General features: G+C 38.4%; 2 protein-coding genes and 1 pseudogene across 6 annotated transcripts in view; 1 reads left to right on the forward strand and 2 right to left on the reverse strand.

Moving 5' to 3' along the window:
• SSH2 (slingshot protein phosphatase 2) overlaps positions 1-10,693 on the reverse strand; it is a 235,283-nt gene extending 224,590 nt beyond the window's left edge. For 2 of the 4 annotated variants that reach the window (XM_072747902.1, XM_072747905.1), the window contains exon 1: positions 10,345-10,693. In XM_072747902.1, coding sequence (XP_072604003.1) covers positions 10,345-10,407 — 63 coding nt within the window. In that variant the 5' untranslated portion in view covers positions 10,408-10,693. The remainder of the gene's footprint in view (positions 1-10,344) is intronic. The other 2 variants (XM_072747903.1, XM_072747904.1) reach the window with 2 other exon arrangements.
• EFCAB5 (EF-hand calcium binding domain 5) overlaps positions 9,870-20,257 on the forward strand; it is a 170,979-nt gene continuing 160,591 nt past the window's right edge. The window contains exon 1 of one of the 2 annotated variants that reach the window (XM_026016130.2): positions 9,870-9,932. In XM_026016130.2, the coding sequence (XP_025871915.2) occupies positions 9,923-9,932 (10 nt within the window). In that variant the 5' untranslated portion in view covers positions 9,870-9,922. Of the gene's footprint in view, positions 9,933-10,858; positions 10,990-20,257 lie in introns of those variants that run through there. The other variant, XM_072747907.1, reaches the window with a different exon arrangement.
• LOC112933140 (peptidyl-prolyl cis-trans isomerase A pseudogene) lies at positions 18,342-18,850 on the reverse strand (annotated as a pseudogene).

Raw genomic sequence — 20,257 nt, forward strand, 5'->3', positions numbered from 1 at the left:
AAAAAAAAAGGAGAAGAAGAAGAAATCAAACAGTGCCCAGAGAGACTAACTCTAACACCCAGAAAATAATTTAGTTAGTCTAGTAGCTGGTCTCTGAGTGTGACAACCAAAGCTTAAATACCAGCTCTGCCACTCCAAGCTATGGGAATCTAGATAGTTCTCTGAAAATCACTTTATCAGTAAAATAGGAACAATAATAGCATTCCTTCAAATGGTAGTTGTGCTGTCCGTTTAGTGCTGAACCTAGTGTCTACAGCACAGCAAACGCTTGATACATGGTAGCTCTTAGGACAGTAATATTTTAAGGTTTCTTACTCCTTATCACAAATTTTAACAAATTCACTTTAAAGGATAGCCAAGCAAATGTATACACTATATGAAAAATAAAACAGCGTAGATGTTACAATTCAGAAAAATTATGTTTACTTCTCCAGCTCTATTTTCTGCACTTTGCAAGGCATCAGCACTGTACTGCTTGTGGTTCCCAGCGTTCATGTGCCACTTCTAATCCCTGTCCTTTAAATTCATGCTTAAGAATGCTTCCCTCCCTCCTGCTACTCACCCCTAACTCCCTGTTTGCCAGCCAACTCCCACTCTTTAAAGCTCAACTAAGAAATCCTTGCTGGCCTTCTTTCTCTTTCTCAAGGCTTATATCATCATCTATGATTACTACACTGTACTCTAATTACTTAATGCCAATCTTTCCACTTATACTCTAAAGGCTTCCTGAGGCCCGGGACTAACTGGCTGCTGGATCCCCAATCCTGGCATGAATGAGTAAATAGTCATCTCCAGAACTGAGTATAGCATAGGATACAAAAAGGTACTAAATTACCTTTTTTAAAAAAATTAAATCAAACAGCTCCATAAAAACTAGGCTGCAACACAGTATACTACTTCTCCATTTGTTTCTAAGCATATTTTCTCCCACTCAGTCAGTGAAATATTTCCCATTTCTCAGGAAAGCTTAGGAACCATGGGACCTCTCATTACATTTCAGAGCCAAAATCACCTCATGAGATTTTCTCTTGACAAATAGGAAAATGAAGGGCACTGTGAACAGCAGCTGTGCTGCTTAGCTGGGCAAGAAAATGCAGGGCAGTTTGTAAAAGTATCTGAAAAGGACTCAGTGCTGAGAATCAGAAATAGAGAATGGATGGGGTTACCTGAACAAAACAGCACTCATTAAATATTTGCTGATTAACAAGATTCGTTAGGTCTCTCCCATGTACACTTGACTTCTGAGATATTTCAGACTGTGTCTTATCAGTAATCACAGAGTTTTTAAAATTAGAAAACATTTCCTTATTATAGCTAAGGTTTTTTTTTTTAAGATTATTTATTTATTCATGATAGACATAGAGAGAGAGGCAGAGACACAGGAGGAGGGAGAAGCAGGCTCTATGCCAAAAGCCCGAGGTGGGACTCGATCCCGGGACTCCAGAGTCGCACCCTGGGCCAAAGGCAGGCGCTAAACTGCTGAGCCACCCAGGGATTCCCTATAGCTAAGTTTTTGAATGAATGAACAAGTGAGAAACATGGACATGTGAATGCCTACAATGGGCCAGGCAATTGTGCAGCCAGCAAAACAGAGACATTTAATGGAAAAACAGTAAAGCCAAAGCTGCTGGTACCGGGAATGGCATTTAATGGTGCTATATAGAAAGGTCCTGTGGGCTCTGCATGGTGCCTTTTTTAGACTGGGCATTATCTAGAATCTGCTCCCTTTCATTTTTTTTTAAGATTTATTTATTGGGGGACCTGGATGGCTCAGTTGGTTAATCATCTGCCTTCGGCTCAGGTCATGATCCCAGGGTCCTGGGATCAAGCCCAGCATTGGGCTCCCTGCTCAGCTGGGAGCCTGTTTCTCCTGCTCACCTTACTTGTGCTCTCTCTCTCTCTCTCTCTGTCAAATAAATAAATAACATCTTTTAAAAAATGCTATTTATTTATTCATGAGAGACCGAGAGAGAGAGAGAGAGAGAGAGAGAGAGAGAGAGAGAGGCAGAGACACAGGCAGAGGGAGAAGCAGGCTCCATGCAGGAAGCCCGACGTGGGACTCAATCCCAGGTCTCCAGGATCACGCCCTGGGTCGAAGGCGGCACTAAACCGCTGAGCCACCGGGGCTGCCCTAAATAAATAAAATCTTAAAAAAAAAAAAAAAAAAAAAAGATGTAATTCTTTATTTGAGGGGGGAGGGGTAGAAGAAGAGAGAGAGAGAGAGTCTCAAATAGACTCTCCACTGAGCATGGAGCTGGATGTGGGCTTTATCTCATGACTCTGAGATCATGACCTGAGCCTAAATCAAAAATCAGTTGCTTAACCCACTGAGCCACCCACACACCTGTTCCCTTCTCACTTAAAGCCAGACAGAAAGGACAAAAGACCTGAAGATACCTTTTGATTACCAAAGGACTGCTCTTACTCTGGACTTCCCAAGGCACCTGAGTCAAGTTTTAAAACCTAAACCAGTTGAAGTTGTCTGTCCATGCAATTAAATGAATACTAAGTAATATGTGCTAAACTAAACTTCTGTGGGGCTAGCAATGGAACTTCAATAGAACACATTTTAGCTTATACTTCAGTTTAGTATTTCCCATAGGAAATATATACTCTAATATATCATCAGAAAAAGAAGTGATTGCTTCATAAAATAAACTGAGACAAGTTGTTAACTGTTTGGAACAAAAAAAGTTTAATATTTATCTCATACTATATAGTAAAATTAATTTCAGTTGATTAGAGTTAAATATAAAAATAAACAATTAAAAATTTTAGGAAAATATCGGTGAATATATCTCTGTTGATGGAAAATTGAAATAAGTAGAAAAACAATGGGAAAACATACATACACAGACTTTGGATTGATGGTACTAAAATTTTTTTGATTCCATTAAAAATTTTTAAATGTCTATACATCAAAATGCATACGACAAACCAAATAAAATGGCAAATGAAAGCCAAGGCAAAATGTCCAACATAACAGAAAAAGGTTAATATTCTTAGTATATAAAAAATATTTACAAGGGGAACCTGGGTGGCTCGGTTGGTTGAGGGTCAGACTCTTAGTTTTGGCTCAGGTCATGATTTCATGGGTTATGGGATGGAGGCCCTCATTGAGCTCCATGTTCAGCATGGAGTCTGCTTGTGATTCTTTCTCTTCTCTCTCTCTCCTCTCCCTCTGCCCCTTCCCTGCTCTCACACACTCTCTCTCTTAAATAAATAAGTAAATCTTAAAAAAAAAAAAAAAAAATCAGGGGAGCCTGGATGCCTCAGTCAGTAAAGCATGTGACTCTTGATCTTGGGATCATGAGTTTGAGCCCCACACTGGATGTAGAGATTACTTAAAAAAAAATATTTATTTACAAATCAACGTGGCAAAAATATTCATAGAGAAAGCTGAGCTAATCATACGAATGATTTACAAAACAGGGAATATAACATATGATAACAAATATTTGAAAAAATGTTTAACCTCTGGAAAAAAGGTATATTAAAATGATAAAATATTAGTAGTTAAGAGACAGGGTTCTGGGGTTAGACATCAGGCCTATAATCTTGGGTAACTCATTCTACTTCTCTGAGCCTCAATTTTCTTTGTAAAACAGAGATGATAATAATAATAATACCAGAGGAGTGATGGAAAGATCAAATAATGTAATGTATGTAAAGTACTCAGCACAGTTCCTGGTACACAGTAAGTGTTCTATAAACAATAGCTCTTATAATAAAGAATATGAATGATGATTATGATATTCAGTGCTGATGAGAGTACGGTAGAGCCAACATCTTTATGCACCTGACCTCTGGCATATTCCACACTTAATCAACAAAGTTAGATTCAACCTTTCTGGAGGACAATTTAGCAATATGTACCCAAAGTCTTAAGATGGTCATATTCTTTAGGCTTCTGGAAACAGAAAGGTTTAAAAACAATGGAGGAACTCAAATTGGAAAAGTCTGTTAAATAATACCAATATCCATCGATTCATCCATCCATTGATTCATGTTTTTGACCCTGGTGATACAAAAGTATGAAAACAGACCTAGTACCTGGCTTAAAGGTTAGTTGGAGAGATAAGCAAACAATCAAGTACATTAAAGAGATAGAGCCATGATGGTTAAGTATAGGGTGCTATGGTGTGCATAGAAGGAGCACCTACCATGGTCTGAGAGTGGAGTCAGGGAAGCTTCCCAGAAGAAGTGACATTTAAGCTGGGACCTGAGGATGAGTAGGAATTAGTCAGGTAAAGAGATGAAGAAAAAGTGTTCCAGGTAAAGGGAACAGCATGTGCAAAAGCCTAGAGATTAAAGGGAGCATGGCATGTCAGCTTGACTAAGCAGTGTGCAAGGCAGGAACTTGGGAAAAGACAAGGCTGAAGAGGTAAAGCAAGGTTTGCTCTTTAAAAGTCTTGCTAGCAAAACTCTGGAAGTAGACTTTATTCTAAGGGCAATGCAAAGAATGTAAAAGCAATCAGTGCTAATAAATAGTCAACATTCATAATATATCAAGAGGATATATAGGTTGAAAAGATTGAACAAATAGCTCATAAAGTAGAAATACAGGATTGTAGTGAAGGTGGCATAACTCTAAGTTTTACTAAAAATCACTGAATTGTACAATTATTAAAATGGGTTTATTTTAGGCTTTGTAGACTAAAAGCTATCTTTAAAAAAGTTAACAGAAATGCCTACTGAACATCTGAAAAATACTCAACTTGTCTAGTAATAAAATATATATATAATCAATGAGGTACTATTCTTTATCCTTGAAAATTAGTAATGATTAAATATGAAATGAGGATATCCAGTGTTAATAAGGCTAGGAGAAATGAGTATTCCTATACTATGATAGCTGAAATAAATGTTAATTGGAACCCTTCTAGAAAGTATAAATATACAACAGGAGTCTAAAAATTGTTTATACTGTATGATCCAGTAATTATATTTCTTGAAATCTTAATAAATGTTCCAAAATGCAGTCAATATTTATGCCCAGTGATGTTCACTGCAATGTGATTTATAACAGCAAAAAAAAAAAAAAAAAAAAAAAAAAAGTTGGAAAAAATCCAGATGTTCAACAATAGTGGAATGGTTAGGACAAGTTACAACTGCCCAATGCAGCCATATTAGTGATATGGCGCTATACCTATGATATATATTAAACTGTAAAAGAATCAAATATGCAAAATTATGCATATATATTTCAGCTATGTAAAGTATATATACAATGATATAGCACATATCTCTCATTCTCTTTTCTGTGCTTTTCTGTATTTTCCAAAATTTCCTACAATGACTGTGTATTATTTTTACAGTATAAAAAAGTATCTAAAGCTGTCTTCAAAAATTAAAAAGGATCACTTTTAAGTATTCACACTTCAGATAAATCAATTTCATATTTGCTGCAGTTTTATTTTCTGTCTGGGGGAAAGGTGTGATCATATTTGAATATATGAATAACATATTTATCTAGCATCATATATGTAAATAAATTTCCCAGTTAATAAAAATGTGCATCAAAAACTTGAAAACTTCAGTGAAACTTGGACGGATATCTATCTCAAAATACAATTCACTTAATCCTGATTGCTTAAATGAAGACAAAACAAGATGAAGCTTTATTATGATTATTCAGGATCATTATTATGACCACATAATAGTAGCTCTGAGGGACCACTGGTCTTAGGGAGGTATTTGTCATTATATTAAGTAGTTTATAACTGCTAAATTTTTTCTTATGCCAGCTATTTATAAATCTTCTTCTCCTCCCTTGCTATAAACTGTTAGCTAGCATTTCCCAGAACCATAAGCAGACTGCCTTCAGCAGCACCTGCCACACTTTCCATTCCTATTTTGCCGTTGATAATCTTCTAAGAGTAAGAAAACTAAATATCCAAGTTTTAAGAATTATGTGTAAACTAAGAGATAATAGGCTTCAAATAAGGGTATCGCGTATCACCTAAAAATGATTTGTACAGACCAAGATTATTCTGTTCTACTTAAGGTTACAATACAAATGAACTGCAAAGAGAATGAGTTCTTTTTTAAAAAAAGATTTTATTTATTTATTCATGAGAGACACAGAGAGAGAGAGAGAGGCAGAGACACAGGCAGAGGGAGAAGCAGGCTCCATGCAGGGAGCCTGACATGGGACTTGATCCTGGGTCTCCAGGATCATGTCCTGGGCTGAAGGCAGTGCTAAACCGCTGCGCCACCCGGGCTGCTTGAGTTCTTGACTGTATCTCAAATCTTGATTATATCTCAAGTCTAGTTCTTTTACTATATTGGCAGTCAAGTTCTCAGGATCAGAAACTCATATGCTTTTCATATCATGAAAAGAGATGTGGACCAGGAGTCAAGGAACTTAGTTCTAGGCAGGTTCTTACCCTAACCAGTTTTGTAACCTTCAATCTTTTAACCTTGGTACTTGTCCTGCATAACTTATGAGGCTGCCCTAGAGTTAAATTAGATCACAGACGCAAAAACACTCTGAAAAGTATAAAGCACTACACAAAAGTAAATATTTGTATGGTATTTCACTGTATTTATATGACCATGGATCAACATAGGTATCCATTCAGAAAATTCATACCAAAAAAAAAAAAAAGAAAAAAGAAAATTCATACCAGAAAGAAGAGAATTTTTAATTGCCTCCTATTAATTAGGAAATATTATCTCAGAAGAACAATACATTCCAAAGTTAGCATCTCTGATTCCTCCTCCCCTATATCCAAACAATTCCCAGGTCCTTTGTGTTTTCTCCATAATCCCTCACATCTGTCCCATTCTTTCCATTACCATGTCACATCCCCAGTTTAGGCCTTTATTATCTCACACCTGGGCTACTGTAACAGTCTCTAACTGACTCCACTCATGGCGTCCCTCTGCCTCTCTTAAATCCCTCTGGCTAATAGGTGCCACATCAATTTTCTTAAAACACCACTGTGATCATATCTGCTCAAAAACCTCTTTAGGCGCTCCACTAACCTTCCCTATCAAGTTCAAACTCCTAAACTCAGCAGTCCCAGTGCAGTCCCAACTTCCTCTTCACCTTTATCTCTTACTATTCTTCCAAAGAAATCCATCCTTAAACTGGTCTAGTTAAGTTTTTCAAATATGTTTTGTACTTTTCTGCCTGTAAATTTTGGTAATACAGTTTCTCTCCACCTGGGATACTCTCTATTTCCCAGGCCCTACCCTAGACTATATTCTACCCATACTTCCAGGCTGAGTTTGAATCCATCGACTATATGTACTTCTCTTTGATTATCACAAAGGGAAAGATGGAAGATTCTAAAGTTAAATACATCTTCAACAAGGGAGTGACTCCGGGCACATTCATTAATAGCTCTTGGCCTCATTTTATTTACTTGTAAGACAGGAATACTGGCAATTTCCTGTGGACATAATGTAAGGAGTAAATGAGTTAATCCACGTAAAGCACTTGGCATGATGCTTGGCATAGACAAGAACCCAAGAGATGTTAGATATTGTTATTATTACTCTTTCCATTAGTGAATTTATCTTACTCTGAATTCAGCCAATACCTACAGCCATGACAAACTAGCTGTTCATGTACATACAGTACCATTACCTTCACTCTCCTTTTGTACTCTTACATCTCACATTTGTTCTTCCTTCTATTCCCTCCTAAGTTTACACAATACTAATACAAGGATTAATGTCTTATACATCTATCTGTAATAGTCATTCATAACCAGTAGGTGGCCAATAGATTTGTTTAATCCCCAATGAATGAATACTGAAAAGCTGACAGTATTAAAATGCCCTATATCACCTATGGCGAAAAAGTAAAATAAAATGCTTAAAATTATTAATTAAAAAATCTAAATTTCCAGTCTTACAAAATTAAATCTCTCCTTTCATGATTCTCTAGATTGTTTTTGCTCTTTTATCTTCAAAGCAAACAACTCGACCTATTCATGCAACAAGAGATGCAAGAGCAAATATATGCAGGTCAGAGAGCAGCCAAATATTGGAACACAAGAACAAGACAATTGAGCTGAATATAGTTCTGGATGAAGTGAAATAGGAAGACAATTTAAGGGGAAAGGTAACTGGCTCATCAGTCATACACTGTCGACACACACACACACACACACACACACCCCAGTCCTAGGATTCCTTTACACTCAGAGCCACATATAAACAGCTGAAATAACCAGGCTACTATAGCAAGTAGATGGAGAAATATCAGTCAGTTAGCTCACCAACTGAGCTTACCACATGAACAATTTAATTACCTATCTCAAAAGTGACTATTATCATACTTCAATATTCTAATAACTAAGGTATGGCTAATTAAGTCATATCAAGTAGATATGGCCTTACTGTATACTAATCATTCACCTCAAGAAACTTAGTATGATAACTTGATATATATATGTTATTATAACATAAACTATTTTTAACAATGCCCAGGGAAAATGATATTATAATACTAGTTTCTAGTGTATTTGCATGACTCAACCAACTTTCAGTTGCTTTCTCAGCCAAGATCAGGCCTAGTGACCACTATCCTCAAAAGGGTTTACTAGTAGAGAGAAGATGGTCTGATGGAATGTTAACTTTACAAAAACCAGCATAAAGTACATAAGAGAAAAGAATTATTAAGTTTTGTCCATATGATATTTGTCTTCAGAGGATCCTAAAACATTTTACCAGCTTTGAAGTGCAATTATTCTCAAATCACAAAATCTTAAGAGTTGGAAAAAGCCTTAGAAGTCCCCCACTTCAGGAATTCTTTATACTATCTTCCAGGCAAAAGGTCCTCCAGCCTTTCTTTTAATACTTTAAGCAATGGACACTCACTATTTTTGCAAGGTTGTCCACTTTACTGTTACAAAATTCTTCCTTACAATACAATCATTGAAAATCTGCCTCCCTGAACTTTTACTCAAAGATCCTAGTTCTGCTCTCTGGAATAATAAAAGTTAATCTCCAAAACAGAATCAATTCTAGAATTAGGATGTAATTGTCATTTTGGTTACACAAAATGCAAAAGAAGGCTCAGGAGAAAAAAAAAAAATAACAGAAACCGCCACTATACACAACAAAATTCTGAAATTCAGGAAACTATGTTGAAATCACAAGCCACCATATTTTCAAGATACCAAAGCCCATGCCTCAGTGAACATACAATATTAAGAATAACCTGATGCTTTACAGCGAAAGGTGGTACAGTGTTTATTGAATACCTTTTGGCAACCTGAAACTACTAAATCCACCAACTCAAGTTTTAAAAATTACAATTCTGTAGGAAGTTCAGGATGGCTTTTCCAATTGCTCATATTATCATTCTATTTCCTTCTAAAACATCTGGATATTTTTAAGAGATCCCATTTCGCCCCACTGGTGACATATTTTATTTATTTTTAATATTTTATTTTCTTAAATTAACATTTTCAAGAATAAAGCTTAAAAGAATGGAATGTAAAGGAGTGGGGGATGGGGCTAGGAGGGAAGTCAAAAAAGGGCCCAGCCGGAAAAGGCTGGTTACTGGGTAAGATTTTCCTTCTGGAAGCATGCTTCACTGGCCTAGGTATCTAAAGGAGCCATACAAACACGACCCAATAATAGGAATGATCATGAACGATGAGTGTTATGGCATTAATGTCTGTTAAGATGTAAGTGAATTGGTACTGGTCAACAAGCAGCGCCAGATGCTTCAGGACCTCTTAAGAGGAAAGGTAAGGGGTCCAAGAAGCAGAGACCACGGCCACCCTCTGAGGGAAAGAAAAAGGAAAGAAACCAAGGAGGAACTACCAGCTCAGCAATCCAATGAAGCCCGAACAGTACCAGAGCACAAGAAAGACAGCAACGGACTAAGGAGAAGGCACACACCCCGAGAGCCCTGAAGAAGGGGGTGCAGTATGCGAATACTGAACGCATCCAGGAAATGGGTGTGGGTAAGGGGATGTGGTGGGTGTAAGGGGCAACGCAGGTGTCCCGTGGTCCTCTCCCTGCAGCAGAGCAACAGAGGGTTCAAGGAAGGGGGAGGGTGAAAAGCAAGAATGACTCATTCCCAAAAGGAAGTGTTCAAGCCATAGGAAAGCATGCCACGGGGGGGGGGGGGGGGGGGGAGTCCTCAGGGCGAGGATGGCGAGAGCCAGGTGCCCAGAGTGATGGGAGCAAAACCCAAAGTCCCGTAGCTCCCGTAGCTAGTCTTTAAGATAGGGGGTGTGGGGGGTTCGCGGCAGCCGAGTGCCAAGGCCTGGGAAGCGGCGCGGCGCGTGCGCAGTGGCGCTCGGCGGGACCCGCTGAGGCAAAGCGGAGCCGCAGTGACAGAAGCGAGCGGAGCCGCCGCCGGGTGGGACTCACCGAGGCGCAGGGGCTGGAGGTGGTGCTGGGGGTAGGCGACCGCTGGACCGTGACCAAAGCCATCTAGGCGCTGCTGGGTTGTTCCGGGCAGGGCATTCTTGTCCTGAGTGGGGGGGGGGGGGGGGGGGCGGGGGGGGTGACGGAGCCGGGATGGGGAAAGGGGTATGGGATGGGGGTGAGGGGAACGGGGAGAAGGAGGAGGCCGCGGGAACGGCCGCAGGCTCCGCACCCACCACCAGACTCTCGCCCACTGACGCGCCGAACGGGCGGCGGGCGGGCGGGCGGGCGGTTCGACAGCAGCGGGGCACAATGAGCGCTCCCAGTGCGCAGGCGCCACCTGTCAGCAACCGCCTCTCCCCTCCGCGCGCGCCGCCGCCTCGCCGTAACCCTTGAGTTGCCGGAAGCGGGCCGCCGCCCCTTCCCGGGTTTCCTCCTTTGCTCCGGACTCGCGCGGTTCGCCCGCGTCGAGAGGCTGGCTGTGAGGTGGGATGGGGGAGGGGCCCCGGGCCGGTTTAGGTGGGGGAGGGCCGCTGGAATCCCTACTCCTGAGAGACGACCATTTTATGAGGTGGGGGCGCGCGGCTTAGCCGATTTTAGTGAAAGGAAACGGAGGTGAAAATCCTGAGGCGAACACGTTGTTGTCTGGTGAGAAGGGGCTTCGCGGGGTTTCAGAGGCTTTCTCTAGGCGGGAGGGAGACTTCCTGGACTGGAGACCCTCCAGGCGCGACCAGGAGACGGGTTTGGTACCCCTTTGGACTCGGCTCTCGGCGACTTTTTCTGAACTTTACCACCCTGGGTCCATGGTTTTTTTTATGATGAGACTTTATGAAAGAAAGAAAGAAAGGTTTTTAATTTTATACCCTGGGAAGCTTCAGGGTACCCGTCAGGCTTCCCCTATTACCCTGGCCTCTGAGGACTCACTCAGTATTCCCAAGGTGGAGATCAGGCTGCGTGAGCCCCGGAGGCCAAGAAAGCTGGGCTCACGGACTCAGAAGGGTCCAACCTGCTATTTACCTCCCACTTGTTTCCTGCTAGGTAGAAATTCTCTTAAATAGGATTTGCTTCTTGAGATTTTTTTTTTTTTCTCCTTCGGCTCTGGATTTCCTTATTGCATAGACATATGTGAGATGTAGATTATTAAATATTTTCCAGGAATACTTTTCTAAAAGATAAACCGTCCACAGACTATAAGCCAAGAAATTAATTTTTAAAAAAAATCAAGACTAAAAGGGGGAGGAGGATCTCACTATGCAAATACCACTGACTACACAGAGAAAGAGTTGACAAAGCTATTTCTCCGTTTGAGTGGATGCCCTGGAATATACCACCATACATATCAAAACTGTAGAAAACACACACATTAAGGAGTTTGCAGTTATTAAAGCCTCCTCCTTCTATTGTCACTCAAACTCTCTTGGATCCTTTAAACTGACAGGGCTGTCATGAGCTCTTTCTGGCTGCTGTATGGTTAAGTGCCACTAGAGCCCTCTGTGCTGAGCCTTTGTTCTCTCCCTGGGGCCCTGCGGTTGAAATAATTAGCAGGGAGGTTCCATCAAGAATCAGACACTGAGGGTCCCTGTACTGTACAGTCCTGTGTAGAATGAATTGCAGAGAAGCCAGCTGGTAGGCTTTTGCCCCCTGGTGGTGATGAAGAGTGCCTGCGAGACAAAACTAAACAAAGATGTATGGTTCACAGATTAAACAATCTGACTGTGTGTGTGTTTTTTTTTTCCCCAGAGCTGCGTAGTAAACAGGAAAAGAAAAGACAAAGTTCAGAAATAAGAACTTTGAACCAATGCTTACGGGACCAAACAGGAAGCTACATGCATAACTAAGAAATGTACATAGCTGAAAGCAGAATGAACTCGCTTAAGTGAAACCTGTGGTGTAGAAACTATTCTAGAAAAAAATATTGTACAAATCAACAGGTCTTAGTAATGTGCTTGTATGTTAATTTTCTTTGTGACTCAGGGATAGCAACACTGATTATCTGCTTCTGTGTGGCAACATAAATTCTTTTGGCAGATTACTTAATTCCATTAATCTTAGAGTGGGATAGATCACTACCATAGCAGTCAAAAGACCTGGCTTCTAGTTCCAACTCCGTGAAACCTAATTCAAATGGCTTAAAATTTTTGAGCATTAGTTTCTACAGTGGATCACTAACTCACAGGATTCTGTGATCGAATGAGATAATGCATGGTAAAGTACAGTATAAACTGTAAAACCCTGTATGTAATTCAGATAACTTTATTATTCTCTAAAGTTTGTTCCAAGTTCAGTCAGCTTTTGTTGAGTGTACCCTATGTGTAGAAAACAGCATCAGGCAAAAAGGGAATAAAAAGGGCTTAAGAAGACATAATTCACACCTTTTCTTAATAGTAAGAAAAGTAGATTAGTGGTGATGACATGTCTCATCTGTAGGCAGATATAGAACATCTTTGTTAAGCATATCTAGGGTGATAAAATCCTGGTCAAAATTAGGATTCTAAAAAAAAAATGGGATTATAAGGTATCCAGATTCACATTAAGTTCATCTTATCAGGAAGGTAATTTACTAAATTACAGAGGAAATATCTCTTCCTGGTATATAACCTTTTAAGGAAACTAAGATTTGGAAATTACTGGCACATGTTCATTAATTTAGTCACCATTAATTGAGAAAATGCTGAGTGTGTATTATATTGCTAGGCACTGTTTTTAAGAACAAATAAAAGTCTACCAGGGGCTCAAAGCCTGTTAGCAGAGAAAAACACACCAAATAATGACATAATGGCTTAGTGGTACTGTGGTTTCAATCACCTCTACTAGGCCTCCAAGGGAGATACATATACAGGAGAAGCCTAGATGTGTACAAAATGCTTTAAAAACACAGAGAAAGAGGTCTGGGAAAATTCACATTTTATGATACTGACTTTCAGGCTTTGGCTGCCGAGCTAGATTACATATGAGCACTTGAAATCTATGCTCTCTGCCCCATTTATCCCTCTTCCCTGGGCTCCATCCTGGTGTCTACTTGGTCTTCTGGTGATCTAAGTGTGGAAGTATCTCCTTCTAATAGAGAAAAGATCCTAGAATCTTCTTAGTATGTGAGTTAAATTTGAGAAGAGAGAGACCAAGAAAAAAGAGAGAGAGAGAGAGAGAGGCCAAGTGTAAGATTCCCAAAAGAGGAACCCAGAGACAGAAGTCCTCCTAGTTCTATTTATGGAAACTTTTTTCTTCCCACCTGTGACCTGTGATAATGGAGGCCTACTTGTGCCATTGGAACTCCTTTAACCCTTAACTTTTATCATCGCTTCTTAAGAGGTGAAATTATAGGGGAACTTTTGAAATTCTTGAGGTCAGAATTTGAAAACTTTGAGAGCTTGATGAAAACTATTAATTCTCTCTCCAGAAAGATATACTTGCACATTTCACATACTCACTGAAATCCATTGAGAGTCCTTAGGTTAAGAATCCTGATCTAAGGCTTAAAACAGTGCTTCTCAACCTTTTTTCATATCATTACATTCGTAGAAATGATATTTGTATAGCACACTGGGATAAATTAAAGGGGATTTGGAGGCAACTCTATGGGGCTTGGTGAAAAAAAAAACCATATAATATAATGATAAAAATAAACATATTAAAAAATAAACATATTAAGGATAATATTAAATATTGCATTTATATAAGCTTCAAAATAGTCTTCTCAGAAATTTAGTGAAAAAACCTGAGGTTGCTTCTATAAATGTAATATTTTTTTATGTAGGTTTTAAAAAACATTATTACAATATTATTGACTGTATTCTCTATGCTGTACTTTTCACTTCCATGACTTAATTATTTTATAGCTGGAAGTTTTTGCCTCTTAATCCCCTTCACCTATTTCATCTGAACCCCTACCTCCCTCCTTCTGGCAACCACATTTGTTCTCTGTATTTATGAGTCTATTTGTGCTTTTTGTTTATTTGTTTTGTTTTTTGGATTCCACATATAAGTGAAATCATATGGTATTTGTCTTTGTTTGGCTTATTTCACTTAACATAATACTCTTCACATCCATCCATGTTGTTGCAAGTGGCAAGATTTCATTCTTTTTTATGGCTGAGTAATATTCATATGTATACGTATTCATATCTATTCTATCACATTTTCTTTATCGATCCACCTATCAATGGACGCTTGGGTTGCTAACCTATCTTGGCTATTGTAAATGCTGCAATAAACATAGGGGTGCATATGTCTTTCCAAATTGGTATTTTCATTTTCTTTAGGTAAATTCCCAGTAGTAGCATTACTAGATCATATTGTAGTTTTATTTTTGATTTTTTTGAGGAATCCCCATACTATTTTCCACAGTGGTTGCACCAATTTACCTTCCCACCAACAGTGAACAAGGGTTCCCTTTTCTCCACATCCTAACCAACACTTGTGATTCATGTCTCCTGATACTAGCCGTTAAGACTGGTGTGAGACAATATTTCATTGTAGTTGTGATTTGTCTTTCCCTGATTATTATTGATGTTGAGCATCTTTTCATGTGTCTATTGGCCATCTGTATGTCTTTGGAAATATGTCTAGTCAGGTCCTCTGCCTATTTTTTAATCAGATTGTTTTTTTAGTGTTTATTTGTATAAGTTCTTTGTATAATTTAGATATAAACTCCTTATTGGTTATATAATTTGCAAATATCTTCTCCCATTTAGAAGGTTGCCATTCTGGTTTGGTTTTGGTTCCCTTTGCTGTGCAAAAGCATTTTATTTTGGTGTATTCCCAATAGTTTATTTTTGCTTTTGTTTCCCTTGTTTGAGGAGGCATATCCATAAATATGTTGCTAAGGTCAATGTCCAAGAGAGTACTACTTATGTTTTCTTTTAGGAATTTTATGGTGTCAGGTCTCACATTTAGGTCTTTAATTCATTTTGAGTTTATTTTAATATATGGTATAAAAAAGCGGTCTAGTTTCGTTCTTTTGCATGTAGAAGTCCAGTTTTCTCAGCACCATTTATTGAAGAGACTGTCTTCATTTTATGTTCTTGCTTCCTCTGTCAAAGATTAATTGACCATATAAGCATGGGTCTGTTTCTGGGCTATTTTGTTCTATTGATGTGTCTATTTTTGTGCCAGTACAATACTGTTTTGATTATGATAGCTTTGTAGTATATCCTGGAATCTGGGATTGTGATACCTCTAGCTTTGTTCTTCTTTCTCAGGATTGCTTTGTCTATTCAGGGTCTTGTGTGGTTCCATACAAATTTCAGGATTATTTGTTCAAGTTCTGTGAAAAATGCTATTGGTATTTTGATAGGGATTACGTCAGATTTGTAGATTGCTTTGTGTAGTATGGACATTTTAACAATATTAATTCTTTCTATCCATGAACATGGTATATCTTTCCATTTGTTTGTGTTATTTTCAATTTCTTTCATTGGTGTCTTATATTATTCAGAGTATAGGTATTTCACCTTCTTTGTTAAATTTATTCCAAGGTATTTTATTCTTCTTGGTGTGATTATAAACAGGAGTATTTTTAAAATTTCTCTTTCTGCTACTTTGCTATTAGTGCACACAATTGCAACCGATTTCTGCATATTAAGTATGTATCTGGGGGATCCCTGGGTGGCTCAGCGGTTTCGCGCCTGCCTTTGGCCCAGGGCGCGGTCCTGGAGTCCCGGGATTGAGTCCCACGTCGGGCTCCCGGCATGGAGCCTGCTTCTCCCTGTGTCTCTGCCTCTCTCTCTCTCTCTCTCTCTCTCTCTTTCTCTCTCTCTCTATGTCTATCATAAATAAATAAAAATAAAATTTTTTTTAAAAAGTATGTATCCTGCAACTTTACTGAATTCATGTATTACTTCTAATAGTTTTTTGGTGGATTCTTTAGGGTTTTCTATATAAAATATCATGTCACCTGCAAATAGAGATAGTTTTACCTCTTCTTTACCAATTTGGATGCCTTTTATTTCTTGTCTGATGGCTGTGGCTAGGACGTCCATTACTATGTTGAATAAAAATAGGGAGAATAGACATCCTTGCTTGTTCCTGATCTTAAAGGAAAAGCTTTCAGTTTTCACCATTAAAGATGATGCTAGCTGTGGGCTTTTCATTTATGGCCTTTGTGATGTTGAGATATGTTCCTTCTAAACCTACTTTGTTGAGAGTTTATATCATGAGTGGATTTTGTATTTTGTTAAATGCTTTTCTGCATCTATTGAGATGATCGTATAGTCTACATCCTTCCATTTGTTAGTGTGATATATCATATTGATTGGATTATGAATATTGAATCATCCTGGACTAAATCCCACTTGATTGTGGTGAATGATTCTTTCAATCTATTGTTAAGTTTGGTTTGCTAATGTTTTGTTGAGGATTTTTGCATCTATGTTCATTGGAGAAATTGGCCTGTAGTTTTCTTCTTTTGTAGTGTCTTTACATTGTTTTGGTATCAGGGTAACTCTGGCCTCATAGATTGAATTTGGAAATTTTTCTTTCTCTTCTATTTTTTGGAATAGTTTGAGTAGAATAGGTATTAACTCTTCTTTAAATGCTTGGTAGCATTCAGCATTGAAGACATCCAGTCTTGCACTTTTATTTATTGGGAGTTTCTGAGGACCTACTCAATTTCATTACTAGTAATCAGTCAGTTCACACTTTCAATTTCTTCCTGATTCCATTTTGAAGATTGTATGTTTGGGGGAATTTATCTACTTCTTTTAGGTCGTCCAATTTGTTGGCATACAATTTTTCATAGTTTTCTTTTATAATCTTTTGTATTTCTGTGGTGTTGTTGTTATTTCTCATCTTTCATTTCTGATCTTTTTAATTTCAGTCCTCCCCTTTTTTCTTGATGAGTCTGGGTAAGATTATCAATTCTGTTTATCTCCAAAGAATCAACCACTGGATTCATTTAACTTTTCTTTTGTTGTTTTTTGTTTTTCTGCAAGCGTATTTCTCCTTTTTAAATTTAAATTCAGGGATTCCTGGGTGGCGCAGCGGTTTGGCGCCTGCCTTTGGCCCAGGGTGCGATCCTGGAGGCCCGGGGATCGAGTCCCACGTCGGGCTCCCGGTGCATGGAGCCTGCTTCTCCCTCTGCCTGTGTCTCTGCCTCTCTCTCTCTCTCTCTCTCTCTCTCTCTCTCTCTCTGTGTGACTATCATAAATAAATTTAAAAAAATTAAAATAAATAAATAAATTTAAATTCAATTAGCCAACATATAGTACATCATTAGTTTCAGATGTAACGTTCAATAATTCATCAGTTGTGTTTAATGCCCAGTACTCATCACATCACATGCCTCCCTTAATGCCCATCACCCAATTACCCCATCCCTCCTACCACATCCCCTCCAGCAACCCTCAGTTTGTTTCTTATAGTTAAGAGTCCCTCCTGGTATTTCTTCCTCTCTGATGACTTCCCATTAAGTTTTTCCTCCCTCCCTGTACAATCCTCTGAACTGTTTCTTATATTACATATGTGAGTGAAACCATATGATGATTGTCCTTCTCTTATTGACTTATTGCAAAATAAGTTTTGATTTTTTTCTATTGATTTTTTTAGTTTCTGTTTCATTTCTTTCCACTCTAGTCTTTGTAATTTCCTTTATTCTGCCAACTTTAGGCTTTATTTGTCCTCCTTTTTCTAGTTCCTTTAGGTGTAAGTTTACATTGTTGTTTTGAGACTTTTCTTGTGTCTTGAGGTGGACCAGTATCACTAAAAAATTCCCCCTTAGAACTGCTTCTGCTACATCCTAAAGATTTTGGACTATTGTGTTTCCATTTTCATTTGTCTACATGTTTTTGTTGTTGTTATTGTTGTGTAGTTTTTATTTCATAATCAGAAACTTAACTCTGCAATCCAGCTAGACTTTGAAGGGAGTAAGGAAAATATGGAACCTACTTTGTGCAGTGAGAACACAAAGATTATAGGATATTTCAAGCAGATGGGGGTGAAGGGGTGCTCTCCTGAGCTACAGAAGGAATGGTCTAGTAGTTAAGATAAAACGCAAGTCAAATTTATTAGATTTGTCCACAGTAAGCAATAGTGATCTTCTTGCTGGTTCTGCCATTCCTGGACCCAAAGCTCTCCATGGCTTCCACAATATTCATGCCCTCTTTCACCTTGCCAAAGACCACATGCTTGCCATCTAATCTTTCAGTCTTGGCAGTGCAGATGAAAAACTGGGCACCATTTGTTTTGGGTCCAGCATCTGGACAAGATGCCAGGACCTGTGTGCTTAAGGATGAAATTCTCATCATTATATTTCCCCCCATGGATGGATTTGCCACTTGTGCCATAACAGCCTGTGAAGTCACTACCATGGCACATAAATCCCAGAATAATCCTGTGAAAACTGGAAACTTTATAACCAAATCCTTTCTCCTCAGTGCTCAGAGCACAAAAGTTCTCTGCTGTCTTTGGAACTTTGTCTGCAAACAGCTCAAAGGAGGTGCAGCCAATAAAGATGGCAGGTCTTTAGAGACTTGCCATCCATAGCAATGTTGAAGAACATGGTGGGGTTGACCATGGCTGGGTGACATGGGTAGCTCTGGGGTGGTGGCATCTGCAAGGTTGTCTCCATGTATATTTTTATTTCCTCTTTGATTTCTTTGTTGACCATTGGTTGTTTAGTAGCATGTTGTTTAGCATCAATGTGTTTGTGTTTTTTCCATCTTTTTTCTTTAAAAAGAAATATTTTATTTATTCATGAGAGACACACAGTGGCAGAGTCACAGGCAGTGGGAGAAGCAGGTTCCCCGCAAGGAGCCCAACATGGGACTCAATCCTGGGACTCCAGGACCATGTCCCCAGCTGAAGGCAGCCACTCAACCACTGAGCCCCCCCCAGCATCCCCATCTTTTTTCTTATAATTGATTTTTAGTTTCATACTGTTGTGGTCAGAAAAGATGCTTGATATGATTTCAGTCTTCTTAAATTTATTGAGACTTGTTTTGTGGACTAACATGTGATCTATCCTGGAGAATATTCCATGTGCACTTGAAAAGAATGTCTATTCTGCTATTTTGGGATGGAATGTTCTATATATATCTGTTAATCCATCTGGTCTAATGGGTTATTCAAAGCCACTCCTTCCATATTGATTTTCTGTCTGGATGATGTATTCATTGATGTAAGTGGCATATTTAAGTCTCCTACTATTATTGTATTACTATCAATTTCTCCCTTTATAGCTATTAATATTTGCTTTATATACTTAAGTGCTTCCATGTTGGGTGCACAGATATTTACAATATCAATTCTCTTATTGGATTGATTCCTTTGTCATTAGGTAATGCCCTTTTTCTCTTGTTACACTATTTTAAAGTCTGTTTTTTTCTGATATAAGTATTACTACCCTGGATTTTTTTTTTTTACTTCCATTTGCATGGAATATCATTCTCCTATCCCTTCATTTTCAGTCTATATGTGTCTTTAGGTCTGAAGTGAATTTCATAGACAACATATAAATGCATTTTGGTTTTTTATCCATTAAGTCACCTGATGTCTTTAATTGGAGCATTTACATTTAAAGTAATTATTGATGGGTATGTACTTAATACCATTTGTTGTTTTCTGGTTGTTTTTGTAGTTCTTTGTTTCTTTCTTTTTCTCTTGCTCTCTTCCCTTCTGGCTTGATGGCTTTCTTTAGTGTTATGCTCAGATTTCTTTATTTTTTGTGCATCATAAGGTTTTTATTTGTGGCTACTGTGAGGTTCGTGTATAAAATATGTGTATAGTAGCAATCTGTATTAAGTTGATGGTCACTTAAGTTCACATGTGTGCTGAAGAACACATTCTAAAGGCACTACATTTTTACTCTCCATGTTTTATGTATGTAATATCTTATTCTACATCTTTATTTTGTGTATCCCTTGACTAATTTTTGTAGATAAAATTGATTTTACTATTTTTATGTTTTAACCTCCTTACTGGC

The sequence above is a fragment of the Vulpes vulpes genome, chromosome 2 (assembly GCF_048418805.1).
Source record: "Vulpes vulpes isolate BD-2025 chromosome 2, VulVul3, whole genome shotgun sequence".
NCBI classification, from domain to species: domain Eukaryota; kingdom Metazoa; phylum Chordata; class Mammalia; order Carnivora; family Canidae; genus Vulpes; species Vulpes vulpes.